Below are 24775 nucleotides of genomic sequence, written 5' to 3' on the forward strand. Positions count from 1 at the left end.
AATCCTACAAAATAATCTTTGTGTCTAATTTATCAGTGTATTCAATTCAGTTTTATTTTTCCCTATGCTGTGGGTTGTGGTATTGGTCCATTGGCCTTTACATGAACTGAAAAATTTTGCACCATTGAAGTTGGAATTTTTTTTATTTGTGCATGCCCAGCGACTGCCACAAGTGAACATGGCATAATTAGGGAGGATCCTATTAAATTTTCCATAGTGTACAGTGCCTTAAATTTAAATTTAGCTGGGTCATTAATTCAATTGTGTTATAAAACAACCATTTATGTAAATGATAGAATTCCTAGGCCATCACCTGAAATGAATTCTCAGAGAAAGGTTTACAAGAAGGGAAACTTTCTGTGCAAATACAGGTATAAGATGTATAGCTGAAAGTGTTTGAAGGAATGAAATGTGAAAGGCCTTCAACTCACCACATCTGCAGATTGATTCTGCATAAAAGAAAATGGCTCTCTATTACTTGGCAATTCAAATAAGAAGAAAAGACCCTTCATTCTGTGTGGTATGTGATTTTCTTTTTTTGCCAGAATTTTTATTTAAAATTACATTTGACTAAATCTGACTTTGGCCTATTTTGTCATGTGCCTCCAAGTACCCTGAAGTATCATCCATAACCATTGACTCCAACATCTTCCCAACCAATGAGGTCAGACTAAATGATCTATAATTTTCTTTCTTCTGCCTCCCTCCCTTCTTGAAGAATGGAGTGATATTTGCAACCTTCCAGTCCTCTGGAACCATGTCAGAATCTATTAATCCTTGAAAGATCATTCATAATAGCTCCACTTCAGTCCCCTAACGCTCTTGAACTTCTGGCACGCTGCTAGTGTTTTCCACAGTGAAGACTGATGCAAAATACATATTCAGTTCGTCGGCCATTTCCTTGTTCCCAATTACTACCTCTCCAGCATAATTTTCCAGCAGCCCGAAATATATTCTCGTCTTTCAGTTACTCTTTATATATCTGTAAAAACTTCTGGTACCCTCTTTGATATTATTGGCGAGCTTACCTTCATATTCCATCTTTTCCCTCTTTAGGACATTTTTCCATTCCCTTCTGTTGGTTTTTAAAAGCTTTCTAATACTCTAACTTCTCACTAGTTTTTGCTCTACTACACACCCCCTCTTTTGCTTTTATGTTGGCTTTGTTACCATGGTTGCATCATCATGCCCTTAGAATACTACTACTGCTTTGGAATATATCTATACCGTGTCTTCCAACTTGCTCCCAGAAACACCAGACACTGCTACTCTGCTGTCATCCCAGCTAATGTCCCCTTCCAAACATCTTTGGCCAGCTCCTCTCTCATGCCTCTTTAAGTCCCATGGTAGTAGGAGTAGACAGCCATCGATCTCTGGGGAACACAGGTTTGTGCCTCTGAGGGACTGTGTCCTCTCCAGGGCACAAGCCTGGGTATGAAGATTTGAAGAACCGGCTGTTTCCCATGCAGCGGGTTCCCCCACTCCATATCACTGATGTAGTCGAAGGGAAAGGCAAGCGTCGATACAGCTTGGCACCAGTGTCGTCGCAGAGGTTGCCAGAGTGAAGGTGTAAACAACGTCAAAATGCCTTAGGGACCCCGGCTCCGGATTTCTTCCTCAGGGTTTACTCCTGAAGCCTTTCCCATGGGTAGGTATTGCTACTAGGAAATAGAGGCTTAAAATCAGAGTTTTCCTTCTCTTAGGCGGGCTTCCGTCCAAGGCTGCCGAGCTCCACCCGCCTGAAAAGTCCCTTTACTCCACTGTAAAACTGGTATATTTGACTTCAGCTTCCCCCTCTCAAATTGAAGGATGAACTCTGTGATATTATGATCACTGCCTAAGGGTTTGTGCCACGGGTCCCCAACCTTTTTTGCACTGCGGACCGGTTTAATATTGACAATATTCTTGCAGACTGGCCGACTGGCTGGGGGACGGGGGTGGTAGGGTTGCCAACGGACAAGAGTAGCAGTCAAATACGTTGTGCTTACCCAAAGAAAGACTACAATGACCATGAAGCCTTGAACGGGCACCAGTGCGCATGCGTGTACCTGTCAATTTATTTTCCTGCAAATCGATTTTGGCAATTCTGTTCAGGAGGGGGGGTGATGTTAATCACGACCGGAATATAGGTGATAAGTGGCTAATACACTCAATTTCGTTTCTAAAAGGGTTTATCTAACAAATTTAATATTAAATACACAGCGCATATTTTCCTCGCATGAATATAGTCATAAGTCAATTATCAGGGGAGGACAGGGGAGCTTGAAGTAAGTGTTGAACGAACTTCCAGTAGAAGTGGTAGAGGCAGGTTCGATATTATCATTTAAAGAAAAATTGGATAGCTGTATGGACAGGAAAGGAATGGAGGGTTATGGGCTGAGTGCAGGTCGGAGGGACTAGGTGAGAGTAGCATTTGCCACGGACTAGAAGGGCCGAGATAGCCTGTTTCCACGCTGTGATTGTTATATGGTTATATAAGTAAGTCAATAGCATCGTAACATTTTAAGTAACGTTTGGATATTAAACACACAGCGTATATTTTCCCCGTATGAACATATAAAATCATTGCAACCCACCAATATCGCTGAATCAGTGGGAGCCCTGGGCTTGTTTCCCTGCAACACGACGGTCCTATCGAGGGGTGATGGGAGACAGCAATACTCGAAGGGGGTTCCTTATGTCAAGTCTATTCTGCAATTTAGTTTTCGTTGCATTCATTGCAGAAAATTCCGCTTCACAGAAAAATGTTGGAAATGGAAGCAACGTTTTCAGTGCTTTTGTGGCTATCTCAGGATATTCAGCCGACTTTGATCCAGAATGCCGGCAGAGATGTTATGTCAAACATACTTTTCAGCCTGCCGTCATTTGCAAGCTCGAGGAGTTGACCTTCTTCCCGTGCTGACATGGATGACGCGCGGGTAATGACCTCACGTGCGTTCAAGCTCAACGGTGGCGGAATGAGGAAAGGTGCAGCTGACTCATATTGTTTCCTCGCGGCCCGGTAGCACATGCTTTGCGGCCCTGTGGTTGGGGACCGCTGATTTATGCTACTTAATCAAATCTGGTTTATTACACAACACCCAATAAAATAGCTGATCTCCTAGTGGTCTGAACTAGGCACTCTCATATCCATCTCATAGGCTCATAATCTCATAATCTCAATTTCCTCCCTTGAGATCCTGCACCAGCCTGGTTCTCCCAACCTACTGTGGCATGCAAAAGTTTGGGCACCCCGGTCAAAATTTCTGTTACTGTGAATAGCTAAGCGAGTAAAAGATGACCTGATTTCCAAAAGGCAGAAAGTTAAAGATGACACATTTCTTTAATATTTTAAGCAAGATTACTTTTTTATTTCCATCTTTTACAGTCTCAAAATAACAAAAAAGGAAAAGGGCCCATCTAAACAAGCCTGTTGCTTTTTGGAAACAAGTCCTGTGGACTGATGAAGTTAAAATAGAACTTTTTGGCTGCAATGGGAAAAGGTATGTTTGGAGAAAAAAGGGTGCAGAATTTCATGAAAAGAACCCCTCTCCGACTGTTAAGCACGGGGGTGGATCGATCATGCTTTGGGCTTGTGTTGCAGCCAGTGGCAAGGGGAACATTTCACTGGTAGAGGGAAGAATGAATTCAATTAAATAACAGCAAATTCTGGAAGCAAACATCACACCGACTGTAAAAAAGCTGAAGATGAAAAGAGGGTGGCTTCTACAACAGGATAATGATCCTAAACACACCTCAAAATCCACAATGGACTACCTCAAGAGGTGCAAGCTGAAGGTTTTGCCATGGCCCTCACAGTCCCCCGACCTAAACATCATCGAAAATCTGTGGATAGACCTCAAAAGAGCAGTGCATGCAAGACGGCCCAAGAATCTCAGAACTAGAAGCCTTTTGCAAAGAAGAATGGGCCAAAATCCCACAAATAAGAATTGAAAGACTCTTAGCTGGCTACAAAAAGCTTTTACAAGCTGTGATACTTGCCAAAGGGGGTGTTACTAAGTACTGACCATGCAGGGTGCCCAAACTTTTGCTTCGGGCCCTTTTCCTTTTTTGTTATTTTGAGACTGTAAAAGATGGAAATAAAAGAAATAATCTTGCTGAAAATATCAAAGAAATGTGTAACCTTTAACTTTATGCTTTTTGGAAATCAGGTCATCTTTTACTCGCATCAAAGTTGCTGGTGAATGCAGCAGGCCAGGCAGCATCTCTAGCAAGAGGTACAGTCGACGTTTCAGGCCGAGACCCTTCGTCAGGTGTGTTGATGTGTGTTGCTTGAATTTCCAGCATCTGCAGAATTCCTGATGTTTTCATCTTTTACTCGCTTAGCTATTCACAGTAACAGAAATTTTGACCAGGGTGCCCAAACTTTTGCATGCCACTGTATCTGGATATTGAAATCCGCCATAACTAGCAAAACATTGCCCTTTTGACATGCATTTTCTATTTCCCACTGTAATTTGTAACCCACATCCTGGCTACAGTTCAGAGACCTGCATATAACTCTCATCAGGGTATTTTTACTGCTGCAGTTCCTTAACACTACCCACAATGATTCTACATCTTCCAATTCTATCTTGCTAAGGATCCGATTTCATGGTTTTACCAACAGAGCCACGGTACACCCTCTACTTACTTTCAATACAATTTGCATCCTTGAATGTTAAGCTCTCAACTATAATCTTCTTTCAGCCATGACTCAGTGATCACCACAGCTGCCAATCTCTAACTGCACTGCAAGATCATCTATAAAATCGCAATATAACTACAAGTTTCATTTTCCCTATTTGAAAACTTTCAATGAATTAGACAATTCTTTTGAGTCAGTATCCAATTCTCACTGGTCAAAGCTACATTTTTCCCATTCTTAATTGTGGATTCCACATTTTCCTAACCACTACATAAGTGTGTACGTGTAGACAAGTAAATATTTTTAAAAAAATACATTAATTAAGTTGTAATGTCATTCCTGCAAGATTTTCTATAATATCCTCCTTAGCTGCAGAATTGTTCTTAAGATACTTTCCAAAACATTGTTATGAAACTTGAGGATCAACTTAGGTAGCGTACAATGCACCGATGTGACTATATATGGTTAAGCGCCAGTGACTAAACATAAGTTTCCAGGCAATCTACCTAAAGTAAAGTTAAATATTTAGATAAAGCTGATGCTCTGGCCCACACTCTGTAAACAATTACATTCTTCTCTGGTGTAGGGCTTTCTCCCAATCTAAAGATCTGCTAAATCAAAACAAAATGAACAGTTGGCTGACCAGTCTGAACAGCATTTCTCTGCTCAAACTGTTTATATCAGTCTTAATGCTTAATACAGCAAGTATTTATCTGTTAAAAACGTATTATTGACAAAAGAATTAACTGTTGATAAAAAGATTCCAAACAAAAGCATTGACTAACACAAATAAAAGTGGTTAAAATCTCTCAAAATTTCTCATTAGATTTGGCTCTAAAAATGGAAATAATGAAATTAATTACTCAATGTTTTTACAAGTATCAGCCACCCTACATGATTTATCAGAAACTTTGACTAACCTGGTACAAATAATCTTCAAACACAAAGTAGTAATCATCATTGCTGGCTGTCAGCTTCACATCCTAGCACAAAAGAAGGGAACTTCATCAGAAAGTAATAAAATGTTATACCGTAATCTATTTTCCATTAATAAAAAAATAATTTTCATTGACAGGGTTGTTGGGGTAAAGTGTGGGTGAACTTGTATCATAATTAAAAGGGATGTCTCTGCTGAGCAAGACAATACTATTCTCTGTCCAGCATCAAACACCCTTTAATTGGGCACAAAACAATTTCCCTATCACTACATCATACTTTAATTCCAACAAAAGCAGTATATACAGTAGTTGGTACCCATTTTGCTGCTGAATATCTCATTTATCACCAATGATGCCTTTCCTGACTGATTAATGCAAAATTAGTTTTAAACTTTTAGCTTTTGTCATTCAAGATCACTACAGCTCAGTGACATCTCTCTGGCTCGATTAGAATCGACATCTTTATGTGAAAAGAAAATTGTGTAAAGTTTCCTCATATCGCACTCATTCTGCCAGAAGCATACCCAATGAAATCAAAATATTTCTATTCAGGATGGGGGTGGCGTGATTGAGAGAAAATGTATCCAAGATTCATCAGAAACATCAATTCATTATCTTAAGCTCAAGAGATGGTGTAGCAGAGGGTCTGTAGAAGGATTTCATTTTATTAGAAACAATAGCCAAATATATATATATATAAAAAAGTACTTGATCAAAAATAAATTAGTCACATGCTTTGATAAAAAATTGATGCTCAGTTTATCAAATCAATCACCATTTTAGCCAACTCAGGCAGAATAGTTTCATTATCCTAGATGAATATAGATATTTGATTAGCATATTGATGAAATGAATCCAACTGATACAATATTTAGTATCAGCTTTAATATTTTAGTGGGATTATAGATGAGAAAGAATAAATATTGTAGAAAATATGACTATCACCAAAACACACCAAGTACAATAACTTGTTTGTAGAAATACACTACAAATCAGAGGCAATGTTTGACAAGAATAACTTCCACAATCCCAGATTTTTAAATGTGGAAATACAATTCCATTTATAGCTATGTACCTAAGAAAACACTACACAATTTCGGAATTCCCAATTTTAAAAAGTAAACACTTCAATGCTCATGCCATAACTAAACTTAGGCCTCTTTTTAATTTTTTATCATCAAAGTTTTGAAGATCTTGTGCCAGCAAAGAAAAAGCCAGTGAAGAAGCACTATTACGAAAATTTACACACACCTACTCAAACACTGTCACTACATAGATGTTTGAGGTTAAATTAGATCTAACAAAACGACAAGACTTTCTTTCTTACTCACTGTCACACAGCTAATGTTCAAAGTAAATTTATTATCAAAGTACATATATGTCACTATATACAACCGCAAGATTTATTTACTTGAAGCATTCACAGTAAATTTAAGAAACACAATAGAATCAATGATAGACTGCACCCAACAAGATGGACAAACAACCAATGTGTACAAGGCAAAAAACTGTGCAAATACAAAAAGAAAAATAAATAAATAAATAATAAATAAGCAATAAATATTGAGAGCAAGAATCCTTAAAAGTGAGACATAGGTTGTGGGAACAGTTCAGTGGTGGTGCAAGTGAGGTTGAGTGAAGTTACCCCTTTGATTCAAGAACCTGATAGTTGAGGAGCAATAACTGTTTGTGAACCTGGTGGTGTGGATCCTGAGGCTCCTGTATCTTCTTCCTGATGGCAGCAATGAGAAGAGAGCATGGTCTGGATGGTGAGAGCCCTCGATGATGCGCGCTACTTTCCTTCAACATTGTTCTGTGCAGATGTACTCAATGGCTTTACTCATGATGGACTGGACCGTATCCACAACTTCTTATAGGATTTTCCATTCAAGGCCATTGGTGTTTCAATACCTGGCTGTGATGCAATCAGTCAATAAACTCTCCACCACACATCCACAGAAGTTTGTCAAAGTTTTAGATAATATGCCAAACCTTTGCAAACTTCTAAAAAAGTAGAAGCACTGCTGTGCTTTCTTTGTAATGGTACTTAGGACAGATCCTCTAAAATGATAACACCGATGAATTCAAGGTTGTTGACCCTCTCCACCTTTGATCCCCCCAATGAGGACTGGCTCATGGACCTTCACTTTCCTCCTCCTGAAGTCAATAATTAACTCCTTGGTCTTTCCGACTTTGAGCGAGAGGTTGTTGTGTCACCAGTCAGCCGATGAACAAAGATGCACCTCAGGAATGCTAGCTCACAGCACCACTCTCTCTACACTCATGACTATGGGGCTAGGCATAGCTCAAATGCCATCTATAAATTTGTTGATGAAACAACCATTGTTGGCAGAATCTCAGATGGAGATGAGAGGGTGTACAGGAGTGAAATATACCAACTAGTTGAGTGGTGTTGAAGCAACATCTATGCACTCAATGTCAGTAAGGCCAAAGAGATGATTGTGGATGTCAGAAAGGGTAAGATGAAGGAATATGAACCAATCCTCATGGAGGGATCAGAAGTGTGAGTGTGCAATTTCAATTTCCTAGGTGTCAATATCTCTGAGGATCTAACCTGGTCCCAAAAAAATCAATGCAGCCATAAAAGGGCAAGACAGCAGTTATATATCATGAGGAGTTTGGGGAGATCTGGACTGTCACCTAAGACACTTGAAAACTTCTACAGATGTACCGCGGAGAGTATTCTGACTAGCCGCATCACTTTTTGGTAGGGGGTGGGCGCTACTGCACAGAGTCAAAAGAAGCTACAGAAAGTTCTAAACTTAGTCAGCTCCATCTTGAGTACTAGCCTCTGTAGTATCCAAGACACCTTCAAGGAGCGGTGCCTCAGAAATGTGGCGTCCATCATTAAGGACCCCCATCACCCAGGACATGCCCTTTTCTCTTTGTTACCATTAGGAAGGAGATACCTTAAGGCACACACTCAGCGATTCAGGAACGACTTCTTCCCCCCTGCCATTCAATTCCGAAATGGACATTGAACCCATGAACACAACCTCACTTTTATTATTTCTGTTTTTGCGCTATTTTTAATTTAACAATTTTATATACATATTTAAGTGTATATATATGTATAATATGTAAATACATATATATATATAAATACTTACTGTAATTGATTTACTTTTTTTCTGTATTATCATGTATTGCATTGTACTGCTGCTGCTAAGTTAACAAACTTCGCAACGTATGCCAGTTATATTCAACCCGACTCTGATTTTCAATCTCCCTTCTATATGTTGGTTCATCACCACCTTTGTTTCGGCCAGTGATACTGAACTTAAGTATGGCATTGGAGCTATGCTTAGCCTTGCAGTCGTAAGTATAAAGTGAGCAAAGCAGGAGGCTAAGCATACAGCCTTGTGGTGCAATTGCGCTGATGGAAATTGTGGAGGAGATGTTGTTGCTAATCCAAACTGACTGTAAGTGAGAAAATCAAGAATCCAACTGCACAAGGAAGTAGTGAAGACAAGGTCTTGAAGCTTATTGATTAGTTTTGAGGGGATGATAGTATTGAATGCCAAGCTCTAGCCAATGAAGAGCATCCTGATGTATGTATCTTTGCTGTCCAGCTGTTCCAGGGTTGAGTACAGAGCCAATGAGAACGCAGCAGTTGCTCATCTCCTCCTTAATCTTGCTCTCCAGTGACTGAACATCTGCTAACAAAATGCTGGGCAGAGAAAGCTTCATACTCCAATATTCTAGCCTGGCTTGGAGCCCTCCCCTCCTTTCTCTCTTTCAACTGTGGCAATGTACCTTCGTCCACAGAAAGGTACAGAAAGGTACAATACCTGCATGCTTGAGAGTTAAGTCCACCAAGTCCATCAGAAGATTGTGAAACATTTCAAAAGTACATTATTTAAAGGGAAATTATAGGCTGAAGATTGCAGTGAGAGTAGTTTAGAAGTATATCTGTAAGTTCTGTAAGCTGCCTGCAAAATGCTGTTGTGGTTCATCAGCGTCATACTGTCATTAATATAAAAGAAAGAAAGAGGTTTTATACCTTATAGATGAGGTTGTCAATTAAAAGATCATGTTGAATCACATTTGATTTCAGCTGTTCATAATATAAAGAATCCTGAGAAAACAGGAAAGATTTGTTAATATTTTAATCAATAGTGGTCTCACACTTGTGGTTTTATTACTAAGAGGTTCAAAGGAACTTGTACATTATAAAAACTGAACAGACAATGACCGAGAAATTCTTTGTAGAACGCCAAAGAATGTGGTATTGTGCAGTCTTAATGCTGAAATCTGTAATTTTGCACATTTCTGGGTGCCTCAGCAACAGATGTAAATTTAACTCCTGATTGATTAGCAGGATTTTTGTTTATTTTTATATCAATTTTCTGTCATACAACTCATCCAAACAATATTAACAGTACTGCAATATATAAAATTACCTAAAGTGAAATTTTCAACCTCATTGGACTGAAAAATGAGTTTGTACTAAAGTTTTTACTAAACCCTACCTCCACCACCCTCTTTTTCCTAAAGCCATGCAAATTAAAGGGTCAGCACATAAATCGTACCATGACGTAACAACCCCTTTGAGATGTCCTACACCCCATTTTTGTGACACATATGGGGTAAAGGTAATTATCACACTCAGCTTCCTTCCCTAAGGGTCACTCCAGAATGCTTCTGTTCACCTTTGTCACTGCTGCACTAGAGAGATTACCCAAATCCATACCCAAAGACAGACATCATCTACGTTTCCTTCAGCCAGAACAAGCATGAGCATTACCCAAATTACAGGATTCCCCAAATGGACATAACTATACTGTGGAATCACAATCTTACAGATACTTCCTTGGCAATTATCTGCAAGGAACACTTAACTATAGCCCCATTGCCTCCTACAACATATTTCGTCAATGGGCAGGTTCTTCTGATACCCAAGAACATTCTCTACTCCTTTCACATGAATACTCAACCATGTTCTTCTTCATCTTAATGCAATTCTCAAGTTAGTATGATATTTCAGCACAACTGATAAAATATAATTTTTAATCCAGGTTTATTTTTTTATTTTTGAATAATTATTTCTGGATCAATGATCATAGGTATTGCTTTGTTAAAATTCTGAAGCAAAGATTTTATATTGAACAAACAACCAAAGCATGGAAACCACACAAAATACATCAGTTTAATCTTCCATAACTCATGGATTGCTTATGCTACATTTTAATACTATAATTTAATACATTGCAACCTAATATTTATAAGGGACTTTACAGTTTCAATCTCACTAAATTTAGGGAAACAGTAAATCACAAATTGGGGATTCATGTGTCATAAAAATAAACACAGTCCAAGTTTAAATTAAATTTAAATTCAATTTGCTTGCATAGCTTTCAATAAAATAAAACAGACTAAAAGAGCAAAAATTATTAGATATACCAGAAAATATAATTTGTAAACATGGGTAAGTTTTTTTGTATTTTACAATGAACAAGAGACAATAGGTGCAGGAGTAGGCCATTCAGCCCTTCAAGCCAGCACCACCATTCACTGTGATCATGGCTGATCATCCACAATCAGTACCCTTTTGCTGCCTTCTCCCCATATCCCTTCACTCCGCTATCTTTAAGAGCTCTACCGAACTCTTTTTTGAAAGAATCCAGAAAATTGGCCTCCACTGCCTTCTGAGGCAGAGCATTCCACAGAACCACAACCCTCCGTGTGAAAAAGTTTTTCCTTAACTCTGTTCTAAATTGTCTACCCCTTATTCTTAAACTGTGGCCTCTGGTTCTAGACTCGCCCAGCATCGGGAACATGTTCCCTGCCTCTAGCTTGTCCAATCCCCTAATAATCTTATATGTTTCAATCCGATCCCCTCTCATCCTTCTAAATTCCAGAGTATACAACCCCAGTTGCTCCAATCTTTCAAGAAGAGTTAATAAAGTACAGAAATACATTCCTTCTCATTGTTGATTACTCTTAAGTGTCCAAACAGTTAATCTTTTGTTGATGGTGACTACCTTTCAATCAATTGCAGGACTGGGTTCACTGGCAATGCCAATTTTTCTTGCACATTACTAATAGTCCTTGAAATAAGTGGTTTGCTTGGCCATTTGAGAAGGCAGTTAAGGCTCAACCACATCCCTGCAAGTCAGGAATCACATTTGCTTTTTATTTAATCAAAGCTAAATTAAGCAGTTGCTCTGGGATTTGAACTCTCATCTACAAATCATTAGGGCAAGTTTCTGAACATTTGTCCAGTAACATAATCATCAACCTACATACATCTTGCACATTCCCAGAACCACAACTACATTGGCAATTGCCAATGTCAATTTCGCAATTTTTAAAAAATAAATAAATGACAAAAGCAATGTTTTGCTACGAGTTAAAAAGATAAACTGTTAATTCATCTATTTTCTATTTCATATCATAGAAAACATGATTTAAAAAGAGTATCAGACAAAATGCACTTTTATACTTTTGTAATTCTAGGCAACATCAGAACCAAGACATACTGTATATTCCTTAAGACAATAGCTGGACTTGAAAGGAAATGAGATGATGAAAAAGATACCGCTCACATATTTGAATCAGTCATGAAGAATGAAATTAAAATTGATCATAGCAGTCATAACCTTTTCAGTATTCATGCAGCTACCATATAATTCATTCAATTATATGAAAACTATCTGGCTACCATGCAGCTGAAAAGTCCATTACCTTTTCCAGTAACAAATCAATTCTTTAGAGATGCAAATCTACCCAGGCCTGTTCAGTTACATAATTAAAAGCATATAGAGGCCAATATAAGACCATAAGATATAGGAGCAGAAGTAGGCCATTTGGCCCATCGAGTCTGCTCCGCCATTCAATTGTAGGCTGATCCAATTATTCCAGTCATCCCCACTCCCCGCACCCTTTGATGCCCTAGCTAATCAAGAACCTATCTCTGCCTTAAATGCACCCACTGAGTTGGCCTCCACAGCCGCTCGTGGCAACAAATTCCACAGATTTACCACCCTCTGACTAAAATAATTTCTCCGCATCTCTGTTCTAAATGCATGTCCTTCAACCCTGATGTCATGCCCTCTTGTCCTAGAATTCCATACCATGGGAAATAACTTTGCCATATCTAATCTGTTCAGGCCTTTTAACATTTCAGTTACTAAAAACACAATGAGTAAATTTAAAATAACATCTGAGTTATTTAGACTGACATCTAAGGTACAACTGAATTAAAAGCAAACAACTCTGAAATGGGACATTATTCAGTTGCATGACAGCCCTCGGGGGGAGAAAGCTACTTTTCAGTACGGATGTCCATGCAGAGATGTCTCTGTATCTTATGCCGGGTGGTAGGAGATTGAGCAAGTGATCACCGGGGTGGGATGAGTCCATAACGGTTTTGCTAGCCTGCTATAGACATTGTGAGTTGCAGATGGATTCCATATCTGGTAATTGTGTCCCAGTGATGTTCTGTGCCATCCTGTTCATTTGCTGAAGTACTTTCTTTGTTCATCTTTGTTGCAGCTAGTGTACCATATTGTCATGCAGTCGGTCAGTATGCTCTCAATTACAGATCAAGAAACATTTACCAGCAGGTTTTTGGGCAGAGTTTCTCCCTTTAAACTCCTAAGATAGTATAGGCACTACAGAGCCTTCCCTACTATTAAGGAGGTGTTGATGATCCAAGAGGGCTCCTCTATGATGTTCACTCCAAGAACATAAAGACCATAAGATTATAAGATATAGGAGCAGATTTACCACCCTGTAACGAAAGTAGTTTCTCTGCATCTCAGTTCTAAAAGGACATCCTTCAATCCTGAAGTCGTGCTCTCTTGTCCTAGACTCCCCTACTATGGGAAATAATTTTGCCATATCTAATCTGATCAGGCCTTTTAACATTTGGAATGTTTCCGTGAGATCCCCGCTCATTCTCCTGAACTCCAAGGAATACAGCCCAAGAGTTGCCAGACGTTCCTCATACGGTAACCCTTTCATTCCTGGAAACATTCTTGTGAATCTTCTCTGAACCCTCTCCAACGTCAGTATATTCTTTCTAAAATACGGAGCCCAAAACTGCACACAATACTCCAAGTGTGGTCTCATGAGTGCCTTATAGAGCCTCAACATCACATCCCTGCTCTTATATTCCCTACCTCTAGAAATGAATGCCAACATTGCATTTGCCTTCTTCACCACCAACTCAGCCTGGAGGTTAACCTTTAGGATATCCTGCACAAGGACTCTAACTATACTACCATAATTGACCTTAATGCAAGTCCTGCAATGACCAACATTTCACTACTTTGAGAAAGAATCTTCAAGAAAACAATGTGGATTTGTGGTTAATGCCTAATGACTTTTGAAAAGCCAAGTCTGATTAGGTAGCCCTCTTGTTTGTCAACTTGATGCCATGTACATACAGTAGATACAATTTCAAATATTGATTTTGTCTTCACTCAGGTGTTTTGTTTAAGTATCAGCTCATGTGAAAATAATAAATAACCAGCTAGTAAAACAGCTTTCAAGCCGTTTAGAGTGCAGCATCACTTCAGGTGAAACATTCAGGGAGATGTTAGCACTCCAGTTAAAAGAAAGCTGTCACAAAAGATTTTTATTTAAAGCTCCATATTGCAGATTTCAATGTTTCTGAAATCACCTCCTATCTCATTCAGATTGGGTGAGGTAGGGCAAAGCACAGAAATATTAAAAATTATATTTAACAGCTTACTGACCTCTCTTCAAATTTAAACCTTTACAAATGCATAACCACAGTGTCAACAATTCCGTTAAAGTGAACAGTTTGGTCACCTTGAATTACAGCTATTTACTGATACAGTTATACTCAAAACCTTTTCATCATTTCAGGAATTTTAAATTTTAAAGTTTAATTTATCAGTTCATGAAAATTAAACATAGTGTTTACTTTAGCCATCTCCGATTTAAATGCTTTATTGTCCATATAAAATACATTCCATCCATTTTATTTTAAGGTATTAATCCATAAAAAATTAGATAGAAGGCTACTGCAACATTAAAAAATATAATTTCTAGCATTGTTAGTTCATAAACTTCTGGCAGTTTTTTAATATTGTCCAATAGGTACTTTGTATTGAGGGAAAAGAACATTGCAAAATTCAGGAAATTTAAAATCAGATTAGTAAAGTAATGACTGTATGCTAGCTTGTGGCACCCTTTGCAAGTTTGCTCAATTTGGAAAGGAATGCAAGTTGATTATAACCATACTCATAGGCATGTGAAAAGAACAAAGTTGATCATAAAATATAAATATAGAGGATAACATATAAAATTGTTTGTGATTTATTTTCCTCAAAGTTATTTAATAAACAGAAGACCATAAGACATTGGAGCAGAATTAGGCAATTTAGCCCATCGAGTCTGCTCTGCCATTCAATCATGGCTGATGTACAGTACCTTGAAAAAAATTAATTCAGTCCTCAAGCCTTTGCTCACCTGAATGAGTATTACAAGAAGAGATTTTGATCAATTTAACTGAGAATTTTTACTCTTAGAGCACAGCTCCTTTTTCTCCCTTTACAGTGGAGCCCAAAAACAGGGAAAATTGTAAAGCATGAAAAACTAAAAATTCAAAAACTGGAATGTCAGCAGTTCAAAAAATATTCATTCCCCTTTGCTTAGTCCATAGTTGAATAACCTCTTGCAGCTATTACAGCCAGTAGTCTTTTTAGCTTTGTAACAAGTCTCTATTAGCTTTGTAACAACTTGATGGAGCAAGATTTGCTCATTCCTACTTGCAAAATTGCTCAAGTTGTGCCAAGTCAGTTAGAGAGTGGCCGTGGACAGCGACCTTGAGGTCTTGTAGGAGGATTTTGATCAGAATAAGCTCAGAATTTTGACTGGGCCACTCAAGGAGAATAATTTTCTTCATTTTAAGCCACTCCATGGTTGCTCTGGCAGAGTGCTTTGAGTCATCATCCTGCTGAAAGGTGCAACCTAGTTGGTGCTGTCTTTTCATTGATTCTGTTATGGTTATTATTCCATAAATTTATTGAGTATAAAATATGAACCTCGGGGTTGTATATAGTGACATACAGTATATGTACTTTGATAATAAATTTGCTTTGAACTTGGAAAGACAAATTTTCTCTCCAGTTATGCTTTCTGGCAGAGGCTAGCAGGTTTTTATCCAGGATCTCTCTGTACTTAGCAGCATTCATCCTCCCATCAATACTGACCAGATTTCCAGTCCCTGATGCTGAAAAGCATCCCCATAGCATGATATTACCTTCACCATACTTTACAGTAGGGATGATGTTATCTGGCTGATGTGCAGTAATAGATTTATGCCACATGTACCGCTTAGTATTGAGGCCAAAAAGTTTCACCTTAATCTCATCCGACCACAAGACCTTCTCCACATCCTTATAGTATCTTCTAAGTGATGCTTTGCAAAGTGTTTATGGGCAAGGATATGCTTTCTTTTAAGCCAGTTTTATTGCTTACAACTACTCCATAAATAGCCTTCTTGCACAAGACCTTGGAGATTGTACAGCCATGAACTTCATCTCCAGTTGCAGCCACTGACTTCTGCAGCTCATTCAAACTGACTGTTGGCATCACAGTAGCCTCTCTTACAAGAGCAATTCTTCTCCAGCAATGAAGGTCAGAGGTGTGGCCTGACCTAGGCAGTGTGGCTGTGGTTTCATATTTTTCCACTTTTTCACAATGGACTGCATCAAGCTCCAAGACATGTTCAGTGCCTCTGAGATGGTCTTGTATCCTTTCTTTTTCAGTATTTTTATTAATTTCTTACATAAAAGAATAGAGTACAATAGGATATATAATATATATAGATTACAATATATTGAAATCACAGATAAAGTGTAATTACCCCATATCCATATAAAATTAAATTTAAACATAATATTGAAAAGAGATAATTTTATTATACAAAAAATCTAAACCCATTACCAGAAAAAAAACAGCTGTTAGGTTAGAAAAAAAGAAAAGGAAGAAATCCTTAACATATAGTAAAACATATTATTAGCCAACATCTGTGCTTAATAGCAAATCAAAAATTTTGAAAATAATTCAAAAAAGGTCCCCACAATGTTAAAAAATCTTGTCTAGGTTCAGAAATTGAACAGCGAATCTTCTCTAAATTTAAGCAAGACATAACATCACGTAACCAATGAGTATGAGTAGGCGGAGTGGCAACCTTCCACTTAAGCAACAATGCCCTCCTGGCTATAAGAGAAATAAAGGCCAAAATAAGCAAATCATGTGTCTCCAAAATAATATCATTTCCTCCAACAATACCAAATAAGGCAGTCAAAGAATTAGGTTTAAAATTTACTTTAAAAAGCACAGAAAAAGTTTGAAATACTTCCTTCCAATGTTTTTCAAGACTCGGACAAGTCCAAAACATATGGATTAATGAAGCTTCTCCATTATTACATCTATCACAAAAGGGAGATATAGCCGATAAAAACAAGACAGCTTACCTTTAGACATATGGGCTCTATGAACCACTTTAAATTGTAGAAGGGAATGACGGGCACATAATGAAGAAGTATTAACCAATTTCAAAATTTCATTCCAAGTGTCCTCAGAAATTGAAATCTGTAAATCTTGTTCCCAAAGATTTTTAATTTTATCTAAAGCAATATTTCGCGTTCCCAACAACTTACCATAAATATTAGATATAGATGCATTATGGAAGGGTTTCAAATAAAAAATTTATATCAAGTAAATTTTTATCTGGACTTTTAGGAAATGTATGTACTTGAGAATGCAAGAAGTCTCTAATTTGTAAATATCGAATAAAGTGAGTTCTCGGTAGGCTATACTTAACTGACAATTGTTCAAATGAAGAGAAACTATCTCCAACAAACAAATCATGAAAACATTTAATACCCAATCTATTCCACTCTTTAAAAACTACATCAGACATAGAAGGTTTAAAAAAAATTAGAAGAAAATGGGACTAGAAAGTGAAAAACTCAATAAACCAAAATATTTTCTAAATTGTACCCAAATCCTCAAAGTGTGTTTATCTACAAAATTATCAGTTAAATTACTTAAAGATAAAGGAATTGAGGATCCAGGAAGAGAAATGATAGAGAAATTATTAACAGAGTTAGCTTCTAAAGAAACCCAGACCGGACAGTCCTCTCGATTAATATAATATAACCAAAACGTAAAATTCCGTATATTGACTGCCCAGTAATAAAACCTAAAACCGGGTAAGGGTAAACCTCCATTCTTTTTAATTTTTCGAAGATGAACTTTATTTAATTGAGAAATTTTATTTTTCCATATATAAGACATAGCAGAATCCAAAGAATCAAAAAAGGATTTAGGATTAAAAACAGGTATGGCCTAAATAAATATAAAAATTTAGGCAAAATATTCATTTTAATGGAATTGATTCGGCCAATCAACGATAAAGAGAGGGGTGACCAATTTGAAAGTGCCTTCTTAACATAATTCAGAAGGGTAAAAAACTTTTCTTTAAAAAGGAATTTATAATTCCTAGTATTTGTTACATCCAAATAAGTAAATTAATTTCTTACAATTTTAAAAGGAAGGTTAGTATTAACTAATACCAAATTATTCAAAGGAAAACGTGCACTCTTATGAAAGTTAAATTTATATCCAGAAAACTGACTAAAGCAGGAAAGTAAAGAAAGTAGAGAAGGTAAAGGAGTCTCCACATTAGAAATGTAGAGCAAAAGGTCATCAGCATAAAGTGAAACTTTGTGGGTAATACCCCTCCTTAAAATACCAGTGATATCATTAGACTCCCGGAAAGCAATAGCCAAAGGTTATAAGCTCAAATCAAAAAGCAAAGGACTCAAGGGACAACCTTGTCTAGTTCCGCGATAAAGTTTAAATGGTTTAAAGTACTGAGAGTCAGCAAGAACCTGACCAGAGGGAGATAAGTAAAGTAATTTAATCTATTGAATAAAATTGGGCCCAAAGTTAAATTTTTCTAAAGTTTTAAATAAACAATTCCATTCAACCTGATCAAAGGCTTTCTCAGCATCTAAGGATATCACACATTCCGAAATCTCTTTAGAAGGAGAATAAATAACATTCAATATACAACGAATATTAAAGTGGGAGTATCGATTTTTGATAAATCCAGTCTGATCATCAGAGATAATAGATGGCAAAACATTTTCAATCCTACGGGCCACAAGTTTAGATAAAATTTTAGTATCAACATTAAGTAAGGAAATAGGTCTATAAGAAGAGCATTCAATTGGGTCCTTATTCTTTTTAAGAATAAGCGAAATAGAGGCTTCATAAAAAGATTGTGGCAACTTACCCAATTTGAGTCGGAAAGGACTGAATATAAACGAAGTATAAGCAAAGAGGAAAAGCCTTATAAAACTCTCCAGAAAATCCATCAGGACCCGCAGCCTCCCCCGGGTACAAAGACTGAACAACCTCAGCAATTTCCTCATAGGAAATAGATTGATCCAACAATTTTCAAATATCATCAGAAAGTGTAGGAATGTTTAATCGATCTAAAAAATTATTCATTAGAGTATTATCTTTAGGAAGATCAGAACTATAAAGTTTAGAGTAGAATTCTCTGAAAGCATCGTTTATTTCTAAATGATCAGATGTTTTATCACCATTAGCTTTACAAATTCTTTAATTTGATGTTCAACTATAAAGGTCTTTAATTGATTAGCTAATAGTTTACCCGTTTTATTTCCACGAACATAAAACTGACTTTTATCTTTTAAAAGTTGCATTTCAATTGGATAAGTTAAGAGCAGATCGTTTTTAGTTTTAATTTCAGCACATCTTTTATATAAAATGGGATCTGGAGCCAAAGCATAGTTTTGGTCTAATTGTTTCAACTAATTCAATTCTCTCCTTATTAGTTTTTTCTTAACACTTGCGGTAAAAGAAATAATTTGACCTCTAATATAAGCCTTAAAAGCATCCCATAAAATAAGACTAGAAGTCTCTTCTAGCATATTCTCTCCAAAAAAAGAATAATTTGTCTCTCCAAAAATTTTTTTAAAATTTTATCTGATAACAAAGTTGGATTAAAACGCCAGAACTGTTTATTTGGGAGCTACCCGGAAGATTTAAAGATAAAAATACAGGAGCATGATCTGAAACAGCAATTTCTTTATACTCACAGGATCGAACTAATGGAACCAATTGGGTATCAACAAAAAAAAAAATCAATCCTGGAATACGTATGATGAACATGAGAAAAAAATGAGTACTCTTTATCTGTTGAATACAAAAATTGGCAAACATCAACAATATATTTCATTAGAAAAGATTGGATAAAGGAGGCAGATCTACTACGTCAATTGTTTAGAAGAAGAACGATCTAAAACAGGATCTAAACCACAGTTGAAGTCTCCTCCTAAAACCAAAGAATATAAACTTAAATCTGGTAAAAGCGAAAAAAAATGTTCAAAAGACCCTGGATCATCTATATTCAGGGCATGCAAATTAGCAAAAACCATTAATTTATTATCTAATTTCCCTGAGACTATAACAAAACGCCCATTGGTATCAGACACTATATTATGTTGAAGGAAAGAAACTGAACTGTCTATAAGAATTGCAACTCCTCTTGCCTTAGCCTGAAAGGAGGAATGGGAAGGTAAACCCAACGGCTGAAAAGACGTAAATTATCACATTTACGAACATGTGTTTCTTGAAAAAAAAATTGAGACATTCAATTTCTTAATATAATTAAATACCTTATTACATTTCACAGGATGGTTTAATCCTTTCACATTAAAACGAAGTAAATTAAAAATATGGTCCATTTTAAATATTGCTTGAAGGAGATATTTGAGTAAAAACCGCTGGAAGATATATTAAATCCAAACAATGAGCTTTAGGAAAAAGTAACCAAGCAACAAATGAAGCTAAGAGAGCCAACAGCTGATAGAAAAAAAGAAAACCACCCCCACCCCCCCCGCCCAAAGAGAAAAAATCAACCAAAGAGCAGTCAACAGCTAAACCTACCACCCTCCCAAAACAATCTACTGGCTGAGCTCCAAAAAAAAATTTTCAAGGCAAACCTGCTTTCCAACAAGACACAACAAAAAGACAGAGCAAAATTAAATGTATTTTAAAAAACCTCAAAAATTATAGTATAAAAATATTAGAAAGAAATATGAAAGTTCAAAACATATTAACCTAGAAAGTATTAACTTAAAGAAAACTTACTAATATTAAATCCTTAATTTTCTAAACAAGTACAAAAAAAATTTGATATGAAGGTATACCAAAAGTTAAAAAAATTGTTCATAAAAGAAAGTAATGAACAGTTAGACTGCTGATTCTAAAAAAAAAGGATCCATCAGGCAGATGCAACATAAATTTGTGTTAAGAGTTATTGAACAGTTAAACTTCTGAAATTGATTCAGCACTCAAGAAATCCTGCACCTCTTCGGTCAAACGAAACCATCTCCGAGAACCATTTTTCAAAATGATTCTAAGGCGAGCGGGGTAATGAAGAGAGGATTTAAGAACTTTATTATACGCTCAGACATGACTTTTTTAAACTTGAAACATTTATTCAATACCTCGGGTGAAAAATCTTCCACAATTCTGAACTTCTGGTCTTCATAATCAATCATACCTTTCCGACGAGATTCACGAATTAAAAGTTCCTTTGTTTGAAAGTCGTGAAGACAAATTATCACTGAGCAGGGTCATCCTCCCAGAGGAGGTCTTGGTACAGGTGATCTGTGAGCTCGGTCTATTTTAGGTGGGGATTTTAAAATATTCAGAAATAAATTAGCCAAAAGGTTTGCAAAAAATTCTAACGGCTGATTGCCTTCCAATGACTCTTTAAAACCCAGAATATGTAAATTATTTCTTCTGTTTCTCTTTTCTAAGTCGATAGTCTTCTGTGTTAATGTTTCATTAATCTTTAACTGTTTATCACAGATCTGTTCCAGGTGTTCAATCTTCACGTCGAACGTCGTCAAAATGTCTTCGTTCTCTTTTATCCGTTTATCATGTTCACTTAAAGTTTTTTTGAATAGAATCCAATTTGCCATCCATCCGTTTAAATTCAGCGTTGAGTTGCTGTAACTCCTCCGAAAGTTCATTTTTGTGTTTCGGAAGTGTCACCTTAATAGATTCTAAAGTTACTGGAGGGTCCTCTTCTTTTTTTAGTAGCTTTAACACGGCTCATCATAAAGCAATATTGCGTTTAAAAGTAAGTTTTCGAAACAAGTTGGAAGCAGTAATTTAAAAAAGAGTAGGAGCACCTATAAAGGTGCTGCTACTCCATCAACAGCCAGTAGGATCTCGTTGTATCCTTCACCAGATTTGTGCTTCTCTATTATCATTTCCCTAACCTTGTCTTGAATGCTCATCTTCAATTAGCTTTTGTCTATTGAAAATCTACCATACTGCTGGACCTTACAGAGAGAGGGGATGTTCATTCTTATGAATTCATTGATCCTACAATTTTCTATATCAACAAATTGGGTGAGTAGGTAAGGTAATAGTATATTGCATCCTGAGGGGTTAGCATAGTAATTATGAAGGAGTTGAATATTTTTCCAGCCTCACAATTTTGATTTTTAATTTTTGCTAAATTGTTGATAGGTTTCGGAATTTTTCTTTTGATGTGACATGATGCACAATGTTTTGTAGATTAGCTCAAAAATCCTACTTCAATATATTTTAAGTTTAGAAAATGAGACAGTAAAATGTGAAAATAGTCGTGGAAGCTGAATACCTATTCAAGGCACTGTATTTTCTCTCAATACCATTCTTTAGCTTTTTTCCCCCCCTGTAGCCTTTGATACCCTTACTAATCAAGAACATATTAGCCTCTACTTTAAATATACCTAAGGACTTGTCTTTTACAGCCATCTGTGACAATGAATTCCACAGATTCATGGCTCTCTGGTTAAAAAAAGTTCCTCCTCATCTCTGTTCTGAAGTAACATCCTTCTATTCTGAGGCTGTGCCCTCCGGTCCTACAGTGTCCCAGTATGGGAAACATCCTCTCCATGACCACTCTCACTAGACTTTTCAATATCCATCAAGTTTGATGACAGTCATCTTTTGAACTCCACAAGTACAGGCCCAGAGCTATTAGACACTCCTCATAAGTTACTCCTTCCATTCCCAGGATTAATCTCCTCTGAAACCTCTCCAATGTCAGCACAACCATCTTGAAAGAAGGAGGCCAAACTGCTCACAATACACCAATGCCTTATTAAGCCTCAGCATTACATCGTCGCTTTCAAAAGGAATGCTAATATTGCATTTGCCTTCCTTATACTAACTCAACCTGCAAGTTAACCTTTAGGTAATCCTACATGAGTGCTCCAAGGTCCCTTTGCACCTCTGATTTCAAAATTCACTCCCCTTTTAGAAAATAGTCTATTCCTCTGTTCCTACCAAAATGTATTGCCATACACTTCCCTAAATTGCATTCCATCTGCCACTTCTTTGCTCATTTTTCTAATCTGTTCAAGTCCTTCTCCAGAATCCCTGCTTCGTCATTTTTGTATCATCCAAAAACTTGGCCCCAAAGCCATCAGTAACATCATTCAGATCATTAATGCATAACGTAAAAAGAAATGGGCCCAACACTAACCCCCGAAGAACACCACTAGTCACTGGCAGCCCATCAGAAAAGACCCCTTTATTTGCACTCTTTGCCTTCTGCCAGTCAGCCAATCTTCTGGCGATCCTAGTATTTTTCCTGTAATACCATGGGCTTCCATCTTGTTTAGCAGCCTCGTGTATAGCACCTTATCAAAGATCTTCTGAAAATCCAAGTAAACAACATCTATTAACTCTCTTTCATCAATACTATCTGTTACTTTCTCAAAGAATTCCATAAGATTTGTCAGGCAAGAATTCCCCTTGAGGAAATCACACTGACTTCAGCCTATTTTATCATGTGTTTTCAAGTTTCCTGAAACTTAATCGTTAATAATGGACTCCAACATCATCCCAACCCCTGGTCACGCTAATTGACCTATAATTTCATGTGTTTTTCCTTTCTCCCTTTTTACAAAGTGGAGTGACATTTGCCATCTTCCAGCCCTCCAGAATCATTCCAGAATCTAATGATTCTTGAAAGATCGCTTACTAATGCCTCCACAATCTCTTCAGCCATCTCTTTCAGAACCCTGTGGTATAGGCCGTCTGGTCCAGATGACTTAAATACCTTCAGACTTCTTAGCTTCCCAGGCAACTTCTCTCTATTAATAATGACTACACTCAATTCTGCCTCCTAACTGTCTTGAATTTCTGGCATTTTTCACAGTGAAGACTGATGTAAAACACTTACTGTGTTTACCTGCCTATCTTTGTTCCCCATTACTAGCTCTCTAGCATTTTTCATGATATTAACACAATGAATAAAATTAAATTTGTATTTATATTTAAGGATTGGTGTTGGAATTTTTGTTATTTGTGATATACTGTATATATCAATGACTTGGATGCTAAAGTAGAAGGCATGATTAATAAGCCTGTGGATGACAAAAAAATTGGTAATGTGATTAGTGAGGAACGTTGACTATGGCTACAACAGGGTTTAGATCAGGTGGAAAGTTGGGCAGAGCTTTGGCAGATGGGATTTAATACTGATGCATTATGGTAAGGAAGGAAAATGCAATGTCAACATTCATTTCAAGGGCACTGGAATACTAGAGCAAGGCTGTGATGCTGAGGCTTTAGTAAGGCGTTCATCAGACCACACTTGGAGTATTATAAGCAGTTCTGTGCACATCTTTTCTTAGATAATGTGTTGGCATTGGAGAGGGCCCACAGGAGGTTAATAAGAATGATTCTGGGAATGAAAGGATTAACATACTGTATGAGGAATTTGATGGCGCTGGGCCTGTACTTGCAGTTTAGAAGAATGAGGGCAGATCTCATTGAAACCTATCAAATATTGAAATATAGAGAGGATGTTTCCTACAGTCAGTGAGCCTAGGACCAGAGGGCACAGCCTCAGAAAAGGAACATCCATTTAGAACAGAGATAAGAAGGTATTTCTTTAGCCAGAGGGTGGTGAATCTGGGGACTTCATTGTTGTGGACAGCTGTGGAGGCCGTGTCATTGAGTATACTTAAAGTTAATGTCAATAGGTTCTTGCTTAGTCAGGCTGTCAAAGGTTATAGGAAGGTGGCTGGAGAATAGGGTTGCAAGGGATAATAGATCAACAATGCTGGAATTGGCAGAGCAAACTTGATGGGTCAAA

At 37.1% G+C, this 24775-nt stretch overlaps 1 protein-coding gene across 2 annotated transcripts in view; it reads right to left on the reverse strand.

The window, feature by feature from the left end:
- The window catches only part of tbc1d19 (TBC1 domain family, member 19), a 164572-nt gene that overhangs the window by 68194 nt on the left and 71603 nt on the right, over positions 1-24775 (reverse strand). For both annotated transcript variants that reach the window (XR_011885371.1, XM_072252924.1), the window contains exons 12-13: positions 9590-9664; positions 5548-5610 (exon numbers count right to left, since the gene is read on the reverse strand). Coding sequence is in view for 1 of the 2 variants with exons in the window: in XM_072252924.1 (XP_072109025.1) it covers positions 5548-5610; positions 9590-9664 (138 nt within the window). In the remaining variant the exon portion in view is untranslated. The remainder of the gene's footprint in view (positions 1-5547; positions 5611-9589; positions 9665-24775) is intronic.

Source organism: Mobula birostris, chromosome 3 (genome assembly GCF_030028105.1).
Source record: "Mobula birostris isolate sMobBir1 chromosome 3, sMobBir1.hap1, whole genome shotgun sequence".
NCBI classification, from domain to species: Eukaryota; Metazoa; Chordata; class Chondrichthyes; order Myliobatiformes; family Myliobatidae; genus Mobula; species Mobula birostris.